This window comes from Schistocerca cancellata, chromosome 5 (genome assembly GCF_023864275.1).
Source record: "Schistocerca cancellata isolate TAMUIC-IGC-003103 chromosome 5, iqSchCanc2.1, whole genome shotgun sequence".
Lineage (NCBI taxonomy): Eukaryota > Metazoa > Arthropoda > Insecta > Orthoptera > Acrididae > Schistocerca > Schistocerca cancellata.
In genome coordinates this window covers 114,445,959-114,461,385 of record NC_064630.1, presented here as the reverse complement: position 1 = coordinate 114,461,385, position 15,427 = coordinate 114,445,959, and the positions used below count along the sequence as shown (strand labels likewise).

The following is a 15,427-nucleotide window of genomic DNA, read 5'->3' as shown; positions in this document are numbered from 1 at the left end:
AGTACTCTGCGCGCTGCCCTGCCCTCATCCATTCGAGCTACGTGACCCGCCCATCGCAGCCTACGTGATTTAATAATACTGATTATGACAGTCTAATGAGTACACAGTATGGTTTGAGAGTAAATTGGAGAAAGACGAAGGTAATGAGAAGTAGTAGAAATGAGAACAGCGAGAAACTTAACATCAGGATTGATGGTCACGAAGTCAATGAAGTTAAGGAATTCTGCTACCTAGGCAGTAAAATAACTAATGACGGACGGAGCAAGGAGGACATCAAAAGCAGACTCTCTATGGCAAAAAAGGCATTTCTGGCCAAGAGAAGTCTACTAATATGAAATACCGGCCTTAATTTGAGGAAGAAATTTCTGAGGATGTACGTCTGGAGTACAGCATTGTATGGTAGTGAAACATGGACTGTGGGAAAACCGGAACAGAAGAGAATCGAAGCATTTGAGATGTGGTGCTATAGACGAATGTTGAAAATAAGGTGGACTGATAAGGTAAGTAATGAGGAGGTTCTACGTAGAATCGGAGAGGAAAGGAATATGTGGAAAACACGGATAAGGAGAAAGGACAGGATGATAGGACATCTGCTAAGACATGAGGGAATGACTTCCATGGTACTAGAGGGAGCTGTAGAGGGCAAAAACTGTAGAGGAAGACAGAGATTGGAATACGTCAAGCAAATAATTGAGGACGTAGGTTGCAAGTGCTACTCTGAGATGAAGAGGTTAGCACAGGAAAGGAATTTGTGGCGGGCCGCATCAAACCAGTCAGTAGACTGATGACCAAAAAAAAAAAGACAGGGCTTTAATAGAGTTCGTGAACTCCTTCGTTATGCAGTTTTCGCCACTCTCCGCTAATGTCATCCCGTTCTGCTCCGAAAATTTTCGTCAAATCTTTTTTTTCATGTACTCGAAACGGCTTTTCATTTTGCACAGTGAGAGACCAAGTCTCACACCCATACAGCATAACTGGTAGAATAATAGTTTTGTATATTCTAATCTTTAAATTCCTAGACAATATCCGTGATGAAAGTAATCTATTCAGTGAGAGGTAGCACGTATTTCTCGCCCCTAATCTGTTCTTCAGTTCGGATTAAATCTCATTTCTCGAAGTGATGTTCATGCCTAGATACTTAAATGTGTTCACTTTTTCAAACTGCATGTCTCCAACTCTTAACATTTCCTGATCTAGCCCCTAATCTCTTCTTCAGTTCGGATTCAATCTCATTTTTCGAAGTGATGTCCACGCCCAGATACTTAACTGTGTTCACTTTTTCAAATTGTATGTCTCCAACTGTTAACATTTCCTGATCTACTGCTGTTGGCTTCTAGTAGTAACCTGATATTTAGTTTTGTCTTATCCTTAGACCTACATCTTCACTAGCCTCGACTGACGCATTCGCATTTCCTGTTACACATTCTATCCTATCGCTAATGATGTTTACATCATCTGCATACCCTAATATCTTAATATTTCCATTTAACTCCACACCCTCTGAATTATCTGCTGCCATTCGTACAATATATTCTAGGACTAAATTAAAAAGTAGCGGGGACATGGCATCTCCCTGCTTAAGTCCGTTCTTTATTACAAATTCTTCTGACTCGTGTTTCCCCACGCGTACTCTACCTTTTGTGTTTTCAAACTCGCTACTATAAGTATATTTTACTTCTTTGGTATTCCAAGTTCCAAAAGAAATCTGTACAATTCTTATTGCAATACTGAATCATATGCTTTTGTAAAATCTATGAAAAGATTATGAACTGGTTTATTATATTCCTATTTCTTTTCCAAAATTTGACGCAGGGTGAATATATGGTCCATAGTTGGTCTGTTCCTCTGAAAGCCAGCCTGGTAATCACCCCACAATTTCATCTGCATATGGTGTAAGCCTGATTAGCAGAATAATCGAGAAAACTTTAGAACATATTGGTAATAGTGATATCCCTCTGTAATTACTACAATCCATTTTGTCGCCCTTCTTAAAAATTGGGATCAGAATCGACTCCTGCCACTCTTCAGGTATCATCTCCGAGTTCCATAATTTAGTTATCACTTTGTGAACAACTTCCACCAATTTCTGTCCCCAATTTTTAACTAATTCTGCAGTTAGGCAATCTGATCCTGGTGCTGTATGGTTTTTCAATTTGTTGATTGCATCTCTTACTTCGTTTAACGTTGGCTCAGGTATCTGGGGTTCTGCTGTATGTATTTCGTACGCCTGCTCATTTCCTGTTTCCTGGCGTACATTTAATAGATGCTCAAAGTATGCCCTCCATTTACTTAATATGGCACTGGGGTCTGTCAGTATTCCCCCGGCATCCCCTCTAAGTGTATTGGTCCTAGCCTTGAACCCCTTCCTATACCCATTTATGTCCTAAAGTTCCCTAACAGTTTTTGTTTTACTGTTTGTTTCCATTTTTTTATATGATCGTTCAAATAATCCCCCTTCTTTGCCCGTAGCCTACGACCAACTTCCCTTCTCATGTTCAAGAACTCCTCTTGTTTTCTGTCTCCCATTCTATCCCAATGTAATCGCGCTTTTCTCATTTCCTCTACCTATTTCTTGCATTACTCATCAAACCACAGTTTCCTCCTGTTCTTCTTAATTGTACCTTCGCTGCCTCTTTGATATTATTCCTCACAGTGATCCACTGTTTATTTACATCCTCGTCTTGATCTTCGTGTGTCCTGAGAGCATCAAACGTATTTCAAATTTCTATCATGTACCTTCTAAAATTTTCATCATTTAGCTAGTCAATGTCGAACCTAACAGGTTCTGCATTGTGACACCTTGACGTTGCAGTAGATAGCCGTTGGTGAACTTTGGCAACTACAAGAAAATGATCAGAATCGCAGTCTGCTCCCCTGAAAGTCCTAACATTGTCTATACTAGCGTGCCATCTCCGATCTACAAGAACATGATCAATTAGGTTTTGGGTGTGTCCATCCGGAGGGACCCAAGTTGCTTTATGAATGTCCTTCCTTTTGAAATATGTGCTCTCAATAGTCATATCTTTTGAAGCAGCAAAATTAACTACCCTTGTGCCATTATCATTCGAAATATGCAAACTTTCTTTTCCAATTGTAGGCCGGAATGCTTCCTCCTTCCCTATCTTCGCATTAAAATCACCTATGGTTAATTTTGTATCGTAAGACGATAACTCATGCCACAGTTGATCTAGTTCTTCATAAAAGCCGTCTTTAACGACCTCTTCAGTGTCCTCAGTTGGTGCGTGTACATTAATTACTACTAGTCTATTCCACCTGCCGGGCCCGCATCTCGTGGTCGTGCGGTAGCGTTCTCGCTTCCCACGCCCGGGTTCCCGGGTTCGATTCCCGGCAGGGTCAGGGATTTTCTCTGCCTCGTGATGGCTGGGTGTTGTGTGCTGTCCTTAGGTTAGTTAGGTTTAAGTAGTTCTAAGTTCTAGGGGGCTTATGACCACAGCAGTTGAGTCCCACAGTGCTCAGATCCATTTTGAACCACCTGCCGGACAACACTATAACTGATAGTCAGTCACTAATGAACCTTATATCGGTGATTGTGTGAAGCACTTTTCTTTGTACTGAGAAACCTGTTCCGAAACTGTGAGCTTCCGCACCTCCATAGAAAAATTTATAGTTACCTCTCTTTATGCTACCCTCCCCCTGCCACCGAGTTTCTTGAATAGCAGTAATGTCTACATCGTATCTATCTAAATCGTCTAATAATGTCTGAGACGTTCGTGGCGTGTTCAAACTTTTAACGTTCCATGTTCCCAACCTGAAAGTTCCTTTCGGCCTGAATCTCTTCGAAGTAGGTTCCGCCCGGAGATCCGAATGGGAACCTAGTTTACCTCCGGAATATTTTACTTCAAAGGGACATACGCCCATTAATGTTGCTGATTCTTGATTTGATAGTAAGAGAAGTAGAAACAGGGATGGTTCATCACGCCATCGCCTGCTCCCACAGGCTGTCCGCCACTGCTTGTCTTTCGTATTCGCAGTTACCATTCATATCTGAAGGCCGTATCCCCTATCCGCAACTTGGGAACGCGCTGTGCCGTGGTGGTAGGGGCCCACGAGACAGCTATAATGTCAGTGATCATCAGACGGGAAATAAGTATATTTACGCATTTCGTAATACTCCTCTTTCCCTACCGTTTTCGCTTGATTTCAAATATTTTCGACCATGTTACGCTGTCGAATGCCCTTTCTAGATCAGGAAATCGTATGCATGTGTCTGATTTTTCGTAAGTCTAGCTTCCATCATGAAATTTCTCTGTGGGTGCATCCAGCTTTCCTAAAGCCAAAATGATAGTCGTGTAACAGATCCTTAGGAATCTTTACTTACAGTGAATGGTGAGCTTGGCGCCATCTTCCGGCACGTCAGTGTAGACGTTGGGATTCTCAGCCTGGCAAGCGAGGAAGCGGCCGTCGTCCTCCTTGCTTGGCACGAAAGATAGAGTTGACGTCGTTGTGTTTCCGTCCACCGACGTCTGAAACAAAAGTCCATCTTCAGCTAACGCTTGGCCCAGACCACCTCAGATTTGTCATAATCTTAACATAACACGGAGTGACTCAAATCAATAGCGTAGAAATTACGCGTAGGGTACAACAACCGAAACCAAGTTGAGTCAAAGAGCGAATGGTCGTAAATGAACAATTTTGGGAGTATGAAGTTATCAATGAGCAGACCCTTTGGGACACATGTCTGTGAACAGCTTGTGTTTCACAACAGATCTCTGCCCAGTGCACCATCGATGGTGTCAGAATTTTCGAAATCAATATATAATTATGAAAGATGGTTTAGAAACAATCTTATGGCGTTAAAAAAGAAGAAAATGGTATGTGTGAACTCAGAGACATTAGAAGAGAAGTCGGTATCATGATAATCCTATTGAAACGGGTTTAGCTTTAAGCAACCATCTTACACGAAGCTTACAGTGTTTTGGTTCGGAAGAAGTTATTGAACAAAGGGTTGCATAAATTTACGAATGGTTTAAAAATACTTAGAGGATGCCTTAAGATTAGAACGCTATGTCGTAATTACTATGAAGACTGGATAGCTTGTTACTGTGTGGTGTTACGTTTTGAAGCCAATACATCTTTTACACACCAGTCTCTTAAGATGCATGAACGAACAACAAGAATAAGGAAAAGGGATTACAGATATGAAATCATACAAGAACATTTTTTGGCACTTGAAATTTAACTCTTCTATGACTGTATGTAATTGAAACTAGGTGTTACCTTTAATCATATAGGGAATTCTGTGTGTTAAGAAGACAATTTCACAACTACAGAACTGGAAGTAGTTTTTTATAAGCTCATATATCGGAACGGTATTCTATATAACATTAATCAAAACCTATCAATAATAAAATAATTAAGAACAATTTGAAAAAATGCCTGTACCTGATTGGAATTATAACATCTAAGAGTACATAATAATTCCCACTAAGGAAAACGTGCCTCTTTCATAAAGAACGCATGTAATGTGTTTGACAATGTCTCGCATATAAATAACGTTTCTGCTACTGTTTCTCTCATCTAGTTCTTTCAGACAGCTGTTGAAGTGAGCTTGCTGAAAAGTAATAATAATCTTGCGAGTTGAAACATGTGTGAATTTTTCTATACAGCGTCAGTGTTATGTGTGAATTTGAACATCTTTTCATTGTATTTGTACGTAAGACAAGAAGTGGTTTTCATGTGAATTGTCTACATAATGTATACCTCTTTCTCAGCGATATGCCCTTATACTGTAACTGTGGGCAATAACAACAAGATGACTATATTCCATTATTATAATTAACACTGTTATTATTGCTCTTGTTACTGTTTGTGATGTATTCACGATGGACTTCGCCACCGTTTCCAGTGCTTTACTGGTAGTCATAAATGGAGCATTTCTCAATCATGCAGCCAAGAATTTAACACGTGGTGCAATAGGAAACTAAGCCTGAAAAGACGAAAGAACGAACAAATTTCATATCTTTTTATCGCCATGAAATTTAGACGTGATTTTGAACTCAAAACTGGTCGTATATATAGTTCTAACTTGCGTTAATAGCAACTACGTTTGACACAAACATGGCAAGATCACGATGGGTGATGGTAAGGGCTGGTTATTTAACTATAACAGGCCCAACGTCAGCCACAGATCTGAATATATTGCTTCGAATGCGTCTAACGAAGAACACCGAAGATTAGAAAATATGGAAATGTCAGTTTTCCTGTGAAATTCACATTTCTACATGTGGAGAGTATGGTTGAGCAGTACACAAGTTGGGGTTCTAGCTGCATTCTAACAGTACAACAAATAAAAATATCTTCTGGTGAGGCTCTCTTCAGACCCACTCAGACTGAAAGTGCTCACATTTCTTGCTTAAGGTGGACTCCTTGATTCGAGATTGGAGGTTGATAGTCAACGAGCATTTTGTCATGAAGATCCAGGAAAGAAGAGAAAATATGTTTTATGAACGTTAATTTATGCATTTATTTCTACTGGTAAGGTGAGGAATTTCAGGCAGACATTTTTACTTAACCTCTCATCGTCTGGGAAATTAACATCACAATTTGTTTAATATGTAATACACGAAGTTCGATTGCAATCATTACAATGTGCATAATACATAAAGATTGTAATACTTATGGTGATGAATATATGGTATTTCGAGAATGTCAGTCTAATTAAAACTGTGTTAAGAAATTTCTTCATTGCCCTCTTGTAAAATGTGGGTAATGACATTGTACAGTAATGTATAACATTAATACTGACTTAATAAAATCTGGAGAAGAAATAGAGATGTAAGTGTGACACGGAGAAGTGGATGAATAAAAATTTTGGTAATGAATAGCTATGACCAAGTTCTTTCTATTGAGGAAGAAGATCGAGCAAGCAAATGAATTTTGTGATGAATTTAGTGAAATTTATTAAAACAGTGGTTTAAATGCATAGTAGCACCATTAAAAATCATCTGTAGAAAGCATTAAAGTTGTCTGAAAAATAAACATAAAGACTTTCTATTGCTTCTTTCCGCACTTAAAAAGAAATTAAATTAATTACAAAAAGTGGATATTTAGTTCTGTATATCTTTATGGTTGGCCAGCTATACCTTTCCATACCCAACATCATCGTCAGTGAACAAACTGATGCTGACATTGATTCGATCTAATGGCTTTTTTTATGTATAATGACCATGTTAAAGATTCCATTACGCTTCTCTTAGATTACTTCCGTTTCTGATGAATACTGCCGCCCAGCATAATAGACTGACACGAAACATCTGCTTCCTAGGGTAATAAAAGTTATTCTAAAAACGTTTATGATATCACAATGTGAACTGAAATCAATCCAAAGAAACTGTTCTTAGCATTTCTCTGTGCATAGTGGGAGATGTTCAGTTGTAAGGGGTGTATCAAAAAGGACTTTACAAATTTGAAAACTTGTATCGAGTAATTCATTTGACTTACAGACATGTCACTTCCATTAATTATTGGATTTCTTGTCAAATTCGCTGTAACACATCATGCATGACTAGGTCAGTTGCAAGGTAGATCCTAGCTCTGAGCTCTCGTAGAGAAGGTGGTAAGGGTGAAACGAACCTGTTATCCTTGATGAATCCCCGAAAGGAAAAGTCAAGAAGTGTCAGGATTGGTGAACGTGGGGGCCTTGCAATTGGCGAATATCGGCCCATCCATTTACCTGGAAAGCGGATATTCAAGAAATCACAGACATCAGAGAAGTAGTGTGACGGTGTGCACTGTTTCGTAAACTGTACGCTAGGAGGTTAAAAAGACCTCGAAGATATCTCTTCAAGCCACAGCACAAAGCGAGCATGCTTGGGACCGGTAAGGGCAGCCACCTATGCTGCAATTGCCGCTAACACTCGCAGAGGCGCAATTCGGTACGAGGGTACCACATGAGGCAAAACCTGATTTCTTTTGCTCCAAGATGCTCCAAGATGAAACAAGACTAAGTCTGAAAGTCCTATCCTTTCTGATGCAGCCTGTAGAACAACAGCACCCAGTTTTCTGCATGTCCACTATAAATATATGCTAGCTGTTGAGAATCACCGTACTTGAGGTTTTCCAGCACAGTAATTCATAAATTTTTCTAAGGAGACTTCATACGACGTCCCCTTAGAAAAATTAATGAATTACTGTGCTGATAAACCTCTTACATTATTTGATTTTCAAACAGCTGAGCAGAACTGAACGTACTCAGACATTTCTCTCTTCACTTATTCTGATCAACACTAAACTGACACACAATATTTTTAGCGCAACGCAATCTGACTTTCAATAACCCCAACAAAAGAATGGCCCTGAATGACAATACCTATACCTTTTATGAATCACTTACCTCACAAAAATCTTCGTTACTCAAACTACTGCAATACAGCGAGCGCCACTACTGCCAGCTAAATAAAAGATTCTAACTACTGAAGTTACTAACTACTGATAGGCATAGTTAGCAAATGAAAGATTTTGATAGAGACCAAAAAATGTATTTACCTTAATAGCGTTCAAAAGTCATTATGTATATATATATATCAGTTCATGACATCCAGTCTTACAAATTTACTGTCTCTGAAGGACACACGTCCAGATCATCCGCTCTCAAAACTCCGCCATCTCTCTCCCCACATCCACCACTGCTGGCGGCTCACCTCCAACTGCGCAACGCTACGCGCTGTTCACATCCAGCTGCCCAACAATACAATACCATATTCCAACAATGCAAACCAGCCACAGACTGCACACAGCACAGTCAGTGATTTTCATGTAGAGCGCTACGTGGTGTTACCAACATAAAAACCCAAACAGCCCACTTACAACGTGACTCGTCGGGTCGAATAGTTGGAGATGGAGAGGGGTGGGGATGAGGGGAGCGACCGCGCAATGCTGAGCTCGAACACCCGTACCACAGCGCTGCCACCACATTGGGGCTCGGAAGTCGAGCTCAGTAGACATAGTGATTTCTGTTGGCTGGGCACTAGGTGTCGCGCCTTATTGCGATTAAGGCTATTGATGACCCTGCACGCCACTAGTCTTTCAACAGCCTCCGTTCGAACCCAAGACCAAAACGAAGAGGTCTGCCTCAACACTTCCGTTTATTCGTATTGCGTTGAGCCGTCTATAAGTATGCAATGACTCGCATCCGCAGGTTCCGTTCGTTGCTAGAGTTCAGCGTCACTCCTGTCCTGCCGGCACCTTTCTTCGTCTGTTCGTTCAGTCTGACGACTTACACCTCACTGCATTTGCAAATAGGTTCACTGAATGCTCGGCGAGTGGTGCAACGATGCTATGCTGAGACGTTAGCGCAGCGTCTGCAACCACATCATAGTATTCTTATAACTGAGTGTCGTATGTTTTATGTTATAAGTGATGGCAACTTCATATTAAAAATTTTTCGCTGTTTTTGTGGAAGTATTTTCAGAGATATGCAGGTATTTCGACTAACAAATCGAATAAATAGTAATCATTGCTCTGTAACAGTTGAATGAGGATCGCAAGTTTTTAAGCAAAACTACTAATAAATAAACCTTGAACAACTTCCGAAATATGTTCACTGTAGGTAAAGATGACCTAGCACACGTGGCACTGCTATTATGTGTAGCGGGATATTTTGTTAATCAATCTGGTATTTATTAGAGAGACGTATAATTTTTATGCTTTGCACAGCAGCCACGGATGCAGCAACGGATTTCTAGTCAACACAATTCTGACTGATTCCATGTGAACCACCACGAATTCGTCCACTGTGACCAACCGCTTCATTTCAAAGTAATATCTGTACCCGAAGTCCTCATATATTTACTGGATGTACTCCAATCTCTGGCTGCCCCTGCACTTTTTAAGCTCTATAATTCCCTCTAGTACATTTGACGCTGTTCCCTGAGGCATTAACACAGTTTCTACTACGCTGTGCCTTCTTCTTATCAGTGTTATCCATGTGTTCCTTTCTTCAGCGGCTCTGTGGAGAACCTCCTCATTCCTTATCGGTCAATTTGGTTTTCAACATTAGGTACTTCAGTATCTGTGTTATTCTAAATTATGATGCAGTTTTCCTTAGGACATGCAAGCATTTCTGAAGGAACAGCCACTGCACCGACTACAGCCGTTATGAAATACAGGGTTATTACAAATGACTGAAGCGATTTCACAGCTCTACAATAACTTTATTATTTGAGATATTTTCACAATGCTTTGCACACACATACAAAAACTCAAAAAGTTTTTTTAGGCATTCACAAATGTTCGATATGTGCCCCTTTAGTGATTCGGCAGACATCAAGCCGATAATCAAGTTCCTCCCACACTCGGCGCAGCATGTCCCCATCAATGAGTTCGAAAGCATCGTTGATGCGAGCTCGCAGTTCTGGCACGTTTCTTGGTAGAGGAGGTTTAAACACTGAATATGACCCCACAGAAATAAATCGCATGGGGTTAAGTCGGGAGAGCGTGGAGGCCATGACATGAATTGCTGATCGTGATCTCCACCACGACCGATCCATCGGTTTTCCAATCTCCTGTTTAAGAAATGCCGAACATCATGATGGAAGTGCGGTGGAGCAGCATCCTGTTGAAAGATGAAGTCGGCGGTGTCGGTCTCGCGTTCTGGCATGAGCCAATTTTCCGCGAGCTATGCGTGAAACTTGCCCGCACGTGTTTAACCGTTTCTTCGCTCACTGCAGGCCGACCCGTTGATTTCCCCTTACAGAGGCATCCAGAAGCTTTAAACTGCGCATACCATCGCCGAATGGAGTTAGCAGTTGGTGGATCTTTGTTGAACTTCGTCCTGAAGTGTCGTTGCACTGTTATGACTGACTGATGTGAGTGCATTTCGAGCACGACATACGCTTTCTCGGCTCCTGTCGCCATTTTGTCTCACTGCGCTCTCGAGCGCTCTGACGGCAGAAACCTGAAGAGCGGCTTCAGCCAAACAAAACTTTATGAGTTTTTCTACGTATCGGTAGTGTGTCGTGACCATATGTCAATGAATGGAGCTACGGTGAATTTATGAAATCGCTTCAGTCATTTGTAATAGCCCTGTACATGTAATGTATTCGCAGTTGCGAATATGGATAACCATCAGCTGCATAAGGGAATGACGACAATGAAGAGGTGTCCCGGACCGGGATTCGAATGCGGATTTCCCTCTTATTGCCAGGAGTCGCATTACCATTAGGCTATCAGAGCACGATACACGGAGAGACCCAAAGTACGTCCATTATGTATTCTCGGATACACGGGAGACAATTTACTCGAAAATCGCTTGCACAGTGTTTTCGGATAAATACGATACGTAATTGCCTGTCTTATCCCGAATTAAGATGCAAAGTTCCTAAGAATATGCAGTGGCGAGACACGTCGACAGTTCCAGGAGAAACGCTGATATGAGCTTCGATTCTGGTAAGAGAAAGGAAGGACTACAAGTGTGCTGTTGTAGCTGAGAGCTGTTTTAGTCAACTGGTCGCATTCTGTGCTGTGCGAACTTAGTGCAGGGAGCAGTGATAGACCATGTATTCTGCTTTTAGTGTAATTGTTGCACGAAGTGTTATGTTGCACGGAGGTGTCGCGAACACAATGTCGTATGTTTGGTTAGATGGAAGCTTCTTATACGTAGTGAATGTGTGTTAATATATGTCATGAGGAGAGCTCTATAAATTTTGTCGAGATCACCACACTGCGAGCATGATTCATATTATACGAGTGTGTGCATGTACGTATATAAAGATTTACATAATTATTGTGCTTTTACTCTTGGTAAAATTCTAGTTCTTTGGCAGTAGTATTAGCAGCAGTGAATAGCTAGTGAAGAGAGTGATTAGTAGACGTATCGGAGGATTTTGTTTTGAGTGAATGTACACACTATTGCAAAGTGTAGGGGCCGCGATTGTAAATTTATGATTGCTACTATGTTTCTCTCTCTGAGTGATTGACTTTGTCATATGTTTTATTATGGTAAATGTGCCAAGAGACCAAGTACTGCTAGTTTTACGTTGTTTTGCTATTGCACCAAAATTTTCTGTCAATATGGTGGTATTTAATATCAGATTGACGTACTATAGGAAATTTTATATTATTTATGTTTGTTTATTGTGCAGTTTCTTTACAGCTGGACAAAGCACTTGTGTCCACTTTTGTTAATCTTCTAATTTTGTTAATTGAAGAAATTATTTGCGTTTTTATTGTTAAAATAACACTAAGCCTGCACAGTTCATAGGTAAAACCCGTCGCCACCCAAACGATAACGGAACAGAACATCACTCTGGGTGGAACGCCAATATAACATCACTTTGATTGCCCCAGTAGAAAACGGCGAAACTGAGGTCACAGCGATATAAAATCATAACACAATATCACAATATTCAAGGATCTAACAATGATTGTCGACTTTAATAGTAGCCAAAGCAGGTTTTATATAAGATGTTCTTCACCGCGGTTGACGGTAAATTTTTCCCATTGTTGGAAAGAGGAACAATGGGAAAATATTTTATAGAGAAAATAAGTACGTACAAACACATCAAACGCCGGCCGCGGTGGCCGTGCGGTTCTGGCGCTGCAGTCCGGAACCGCGGGACTGCTACGGTCGCAGGTTCGAATCCTGCCTCGGGCGTGGGTGTGTGTGATGTCCTTAGGTTAGTTAGGTTTAAGTAGTCCTAAGTTCTAGGGTACTTATGACCTAAGATGTTGAGTCCCATAGTGCCCAGAGCCATTTGAACCAAGCCAAACACATCAAACAATACGTAAAAGGCAATGCATCCTCCTCACTTATTCCATAGTTTCGTTTTCTTGATAAGAGTAAGTTCCAAATATAGTTTGAAACAACTGTACTCGTCCCTTAAATAGAGCTGAGTGTTTCATTCTCAAAAGAAGTCTTAAAAAGAAACATTCTTGTTCTGGCGCCGTAGCACACAGTTTAATTTTCGCTTTCAGATATTTGGCTTTTGTGAAAGAACACTCACAGTGAAAATACCCAAGTCCTCTTGGAACCTTGGCAGAGTTCCACGAAATCAAAGAATGTAAATAGAAGAAATCTATGTATGATGTATCTCCACAGATATTTGTGGTCCCGTTTTTGCTATGTGTAGCCGGCCGCGGTGGCCGTGCGGTTCTAGGCGCTACAGTCCGGAACCGCGGGACTGCAACGGTTGTGTTGTCCTTAGGTTAGTTAGGTTTAAGTAGTTCTAAGTTCTAGGGGACTAATGACCTAAGAAGCTAAGTCCCATAGTGCTCAGAGCCATTTTTTTGCTATGTGTAGTTGGAATCTGCCCAAACAAACACTGTACGTCACGTCTCTTACACACTGAAGAGCCAAAGAAACTGTTACACCTGCCTAATATCGTGTAGGACCCCCGCGATCACGCGGAAGTACCTCGACACGACGTGGCATGGACTCGACTTATGTCTGAAGTAGTGATGGGAGGAACTGACACTATAAATGCTGCAGGGCAATCCATAAATTCGTTAGAGTACGAGGGAGTGGAAATCTCTTCAGGCAACCCAGACATGCTCAATAATGTTCATGTCTGGGGTGTCTGGTGGCCAGCGGAAGTATTTAAACACAAGTGTGTAGCTGCAGCCACTCTGTAGCAATTCTGGACGTTTGGGGTGTCGCATTGTCCTGAGGGATTTGGCCAAGTCCATCGTAATGCCCAATGGACATGAATGGATGTAGGTGATCAGACAGGATGCTTGTGTACGTGTCACCTACCAGAGTGGTATCTAGACGTGTCAGAGGTCCCATATCAATCCAAGTACATACACCCCACACCATTAAATAGCTTCCACCAATTTGAACAGTTCACTGTTGACATGCTGGGTCTATGGATTCATGAGGTTGAATCCATACACGTACAGATCCATCCACTGGATACCATTTGAAACGTGACTCGCCCGACCAGGAAACGTGATTCCAGTCATCAACAGTCCAATGTCGACGCTGACGGGCCCACGAGAGGGGTAAAGCTATGTGACGTGCAGTCATCAAGGCTACACGAGTGGGCCTTCGGCTCCGAAAGGCCATATCGATGACGTTTTGTTGAATGGTTCGTACGCTGACACTTGTTGATGGCCGAACATTGAAATCTGTAGCAATATGCGGAAGGCTTGCGCTTCTGTCTCGTTGAACGATTCTCTTCAATTGTCGTGGGTCCGGTTCTCTCAGGATCTTTTCCCTGCGCAGCGATGTCGGAGATCTGATGTTTTACCGGGTTCCGATATTCACGATACACTCATGCAGTAGTCGTACGGAAAAATCCGTACTTCATCGCTACCTCGGAGTTGCTGTAGCCATCGTTCGTGCGCCGACTATAACACCACATAATCCACGAATTCCTTACAGACGAATGGAAAAATTGGTAGAAGACGACCTCGCGGCAGATCAGTTTGGATTCTGACGAAATGTAGAAGCATGTGAGGCAGTACTGACCCTACAACTTACCTTACAAGCTAGGTTAAGGAAAGGCAAACCTACATTTGTACCTTTATTAGACTTAGAGAAAACTTTAGACAATGTTTAGTGGAATACTCTCTTTCTAATTTTAAAGCTGGCAGTGGTAAGATACAGGGAGCGCAAGTCCATGAACTCGTACAATGTGTACAGAAACCAGATGGCAGTTATAAGAGTTTAGGGGCATGAAAGGGAAGCAGTGGTTGCGAAGTGAGTGAGACAGGTTTGTAGCCTGTCCCTGACGTAATTCAATCTGAAGACTGAGCAAGGAATAAAGGAAACAAAAGAAAAATTGGGATTAGGAATTAAAGTCCAGGGAGAAGAAATAAAAACTTTGTGGGTTGCCGATGACATTGTAATTCTGTTAGAGACAGCAGAGGACTTGGAAGAACAGTTGAACGCAATGGACATCGTCTTGTAAGGAGGATATAAGATGAACATCACCAAAGCTAAACGAGGGCAATGGAATGTAGTCGACTTAAATCAGGCGATACTGAGGGAATTAGATTAGGAAGTGTGACACTTAAAGTAGTAGATGTGTTTTTTCTATTTGGGCAGCAAAATAACTGATGATGGACGAAGTAGAGAGGATATAAAATGTAGACTAGTGATGGCAAGGAAAGCGTTTCTGAAGAAGACTAATTTGTTACCGTCGAGTATGGATTTAAGTGTCAGGAAGTCTTTCCTGAAAATATTTGTATGAAATGTACTCATTAATGGATGTGAAACACGGACGACCAACAGTTTAGGCAAGAGGAGAATAGAAGCTTTTGAAATGTTGTGCTACAGAAGAATGCCAAAGATTAGACGGGCAGTTCAGGTAAAAAATGAAGGGGTACTGAATAGAATCGGGGAGAAGAGGAATTTGTGACACAGCTTAACTAGATGAAGGGATCGGTTGGTTGTGCATATTCTGAGGCATCAAGGGAGCACCAATTTAGTACTGGAGGGAACTGTGGAGGCTAAAAATCGTAGAGG

At 41.4% G+C, this 15,427-nt stretch overlaps 1 protein-coding gene across 1 annotated transcript in view; it reads right to left on the bottom strand.

Moving 5' to 3' along the window:
• Positions 1-15,427, bottom strand: part of LOC126188387 (hemicentin-2-like) — a 724,732-nt gene that overhangs the window by 147,349 nt on the left and 561,956 nt on the right. The window contains exon 7 of the mRNA XM_049929987.1: positions 4,340-4,484. Within this exon, the coding sequence (XP_049785944.1) occupies positions 4,340-4,484 (145 nt within the window). The remainder of the gene's footprint in view (positions 1-4,339; positions 4,485-15,427) is intronic.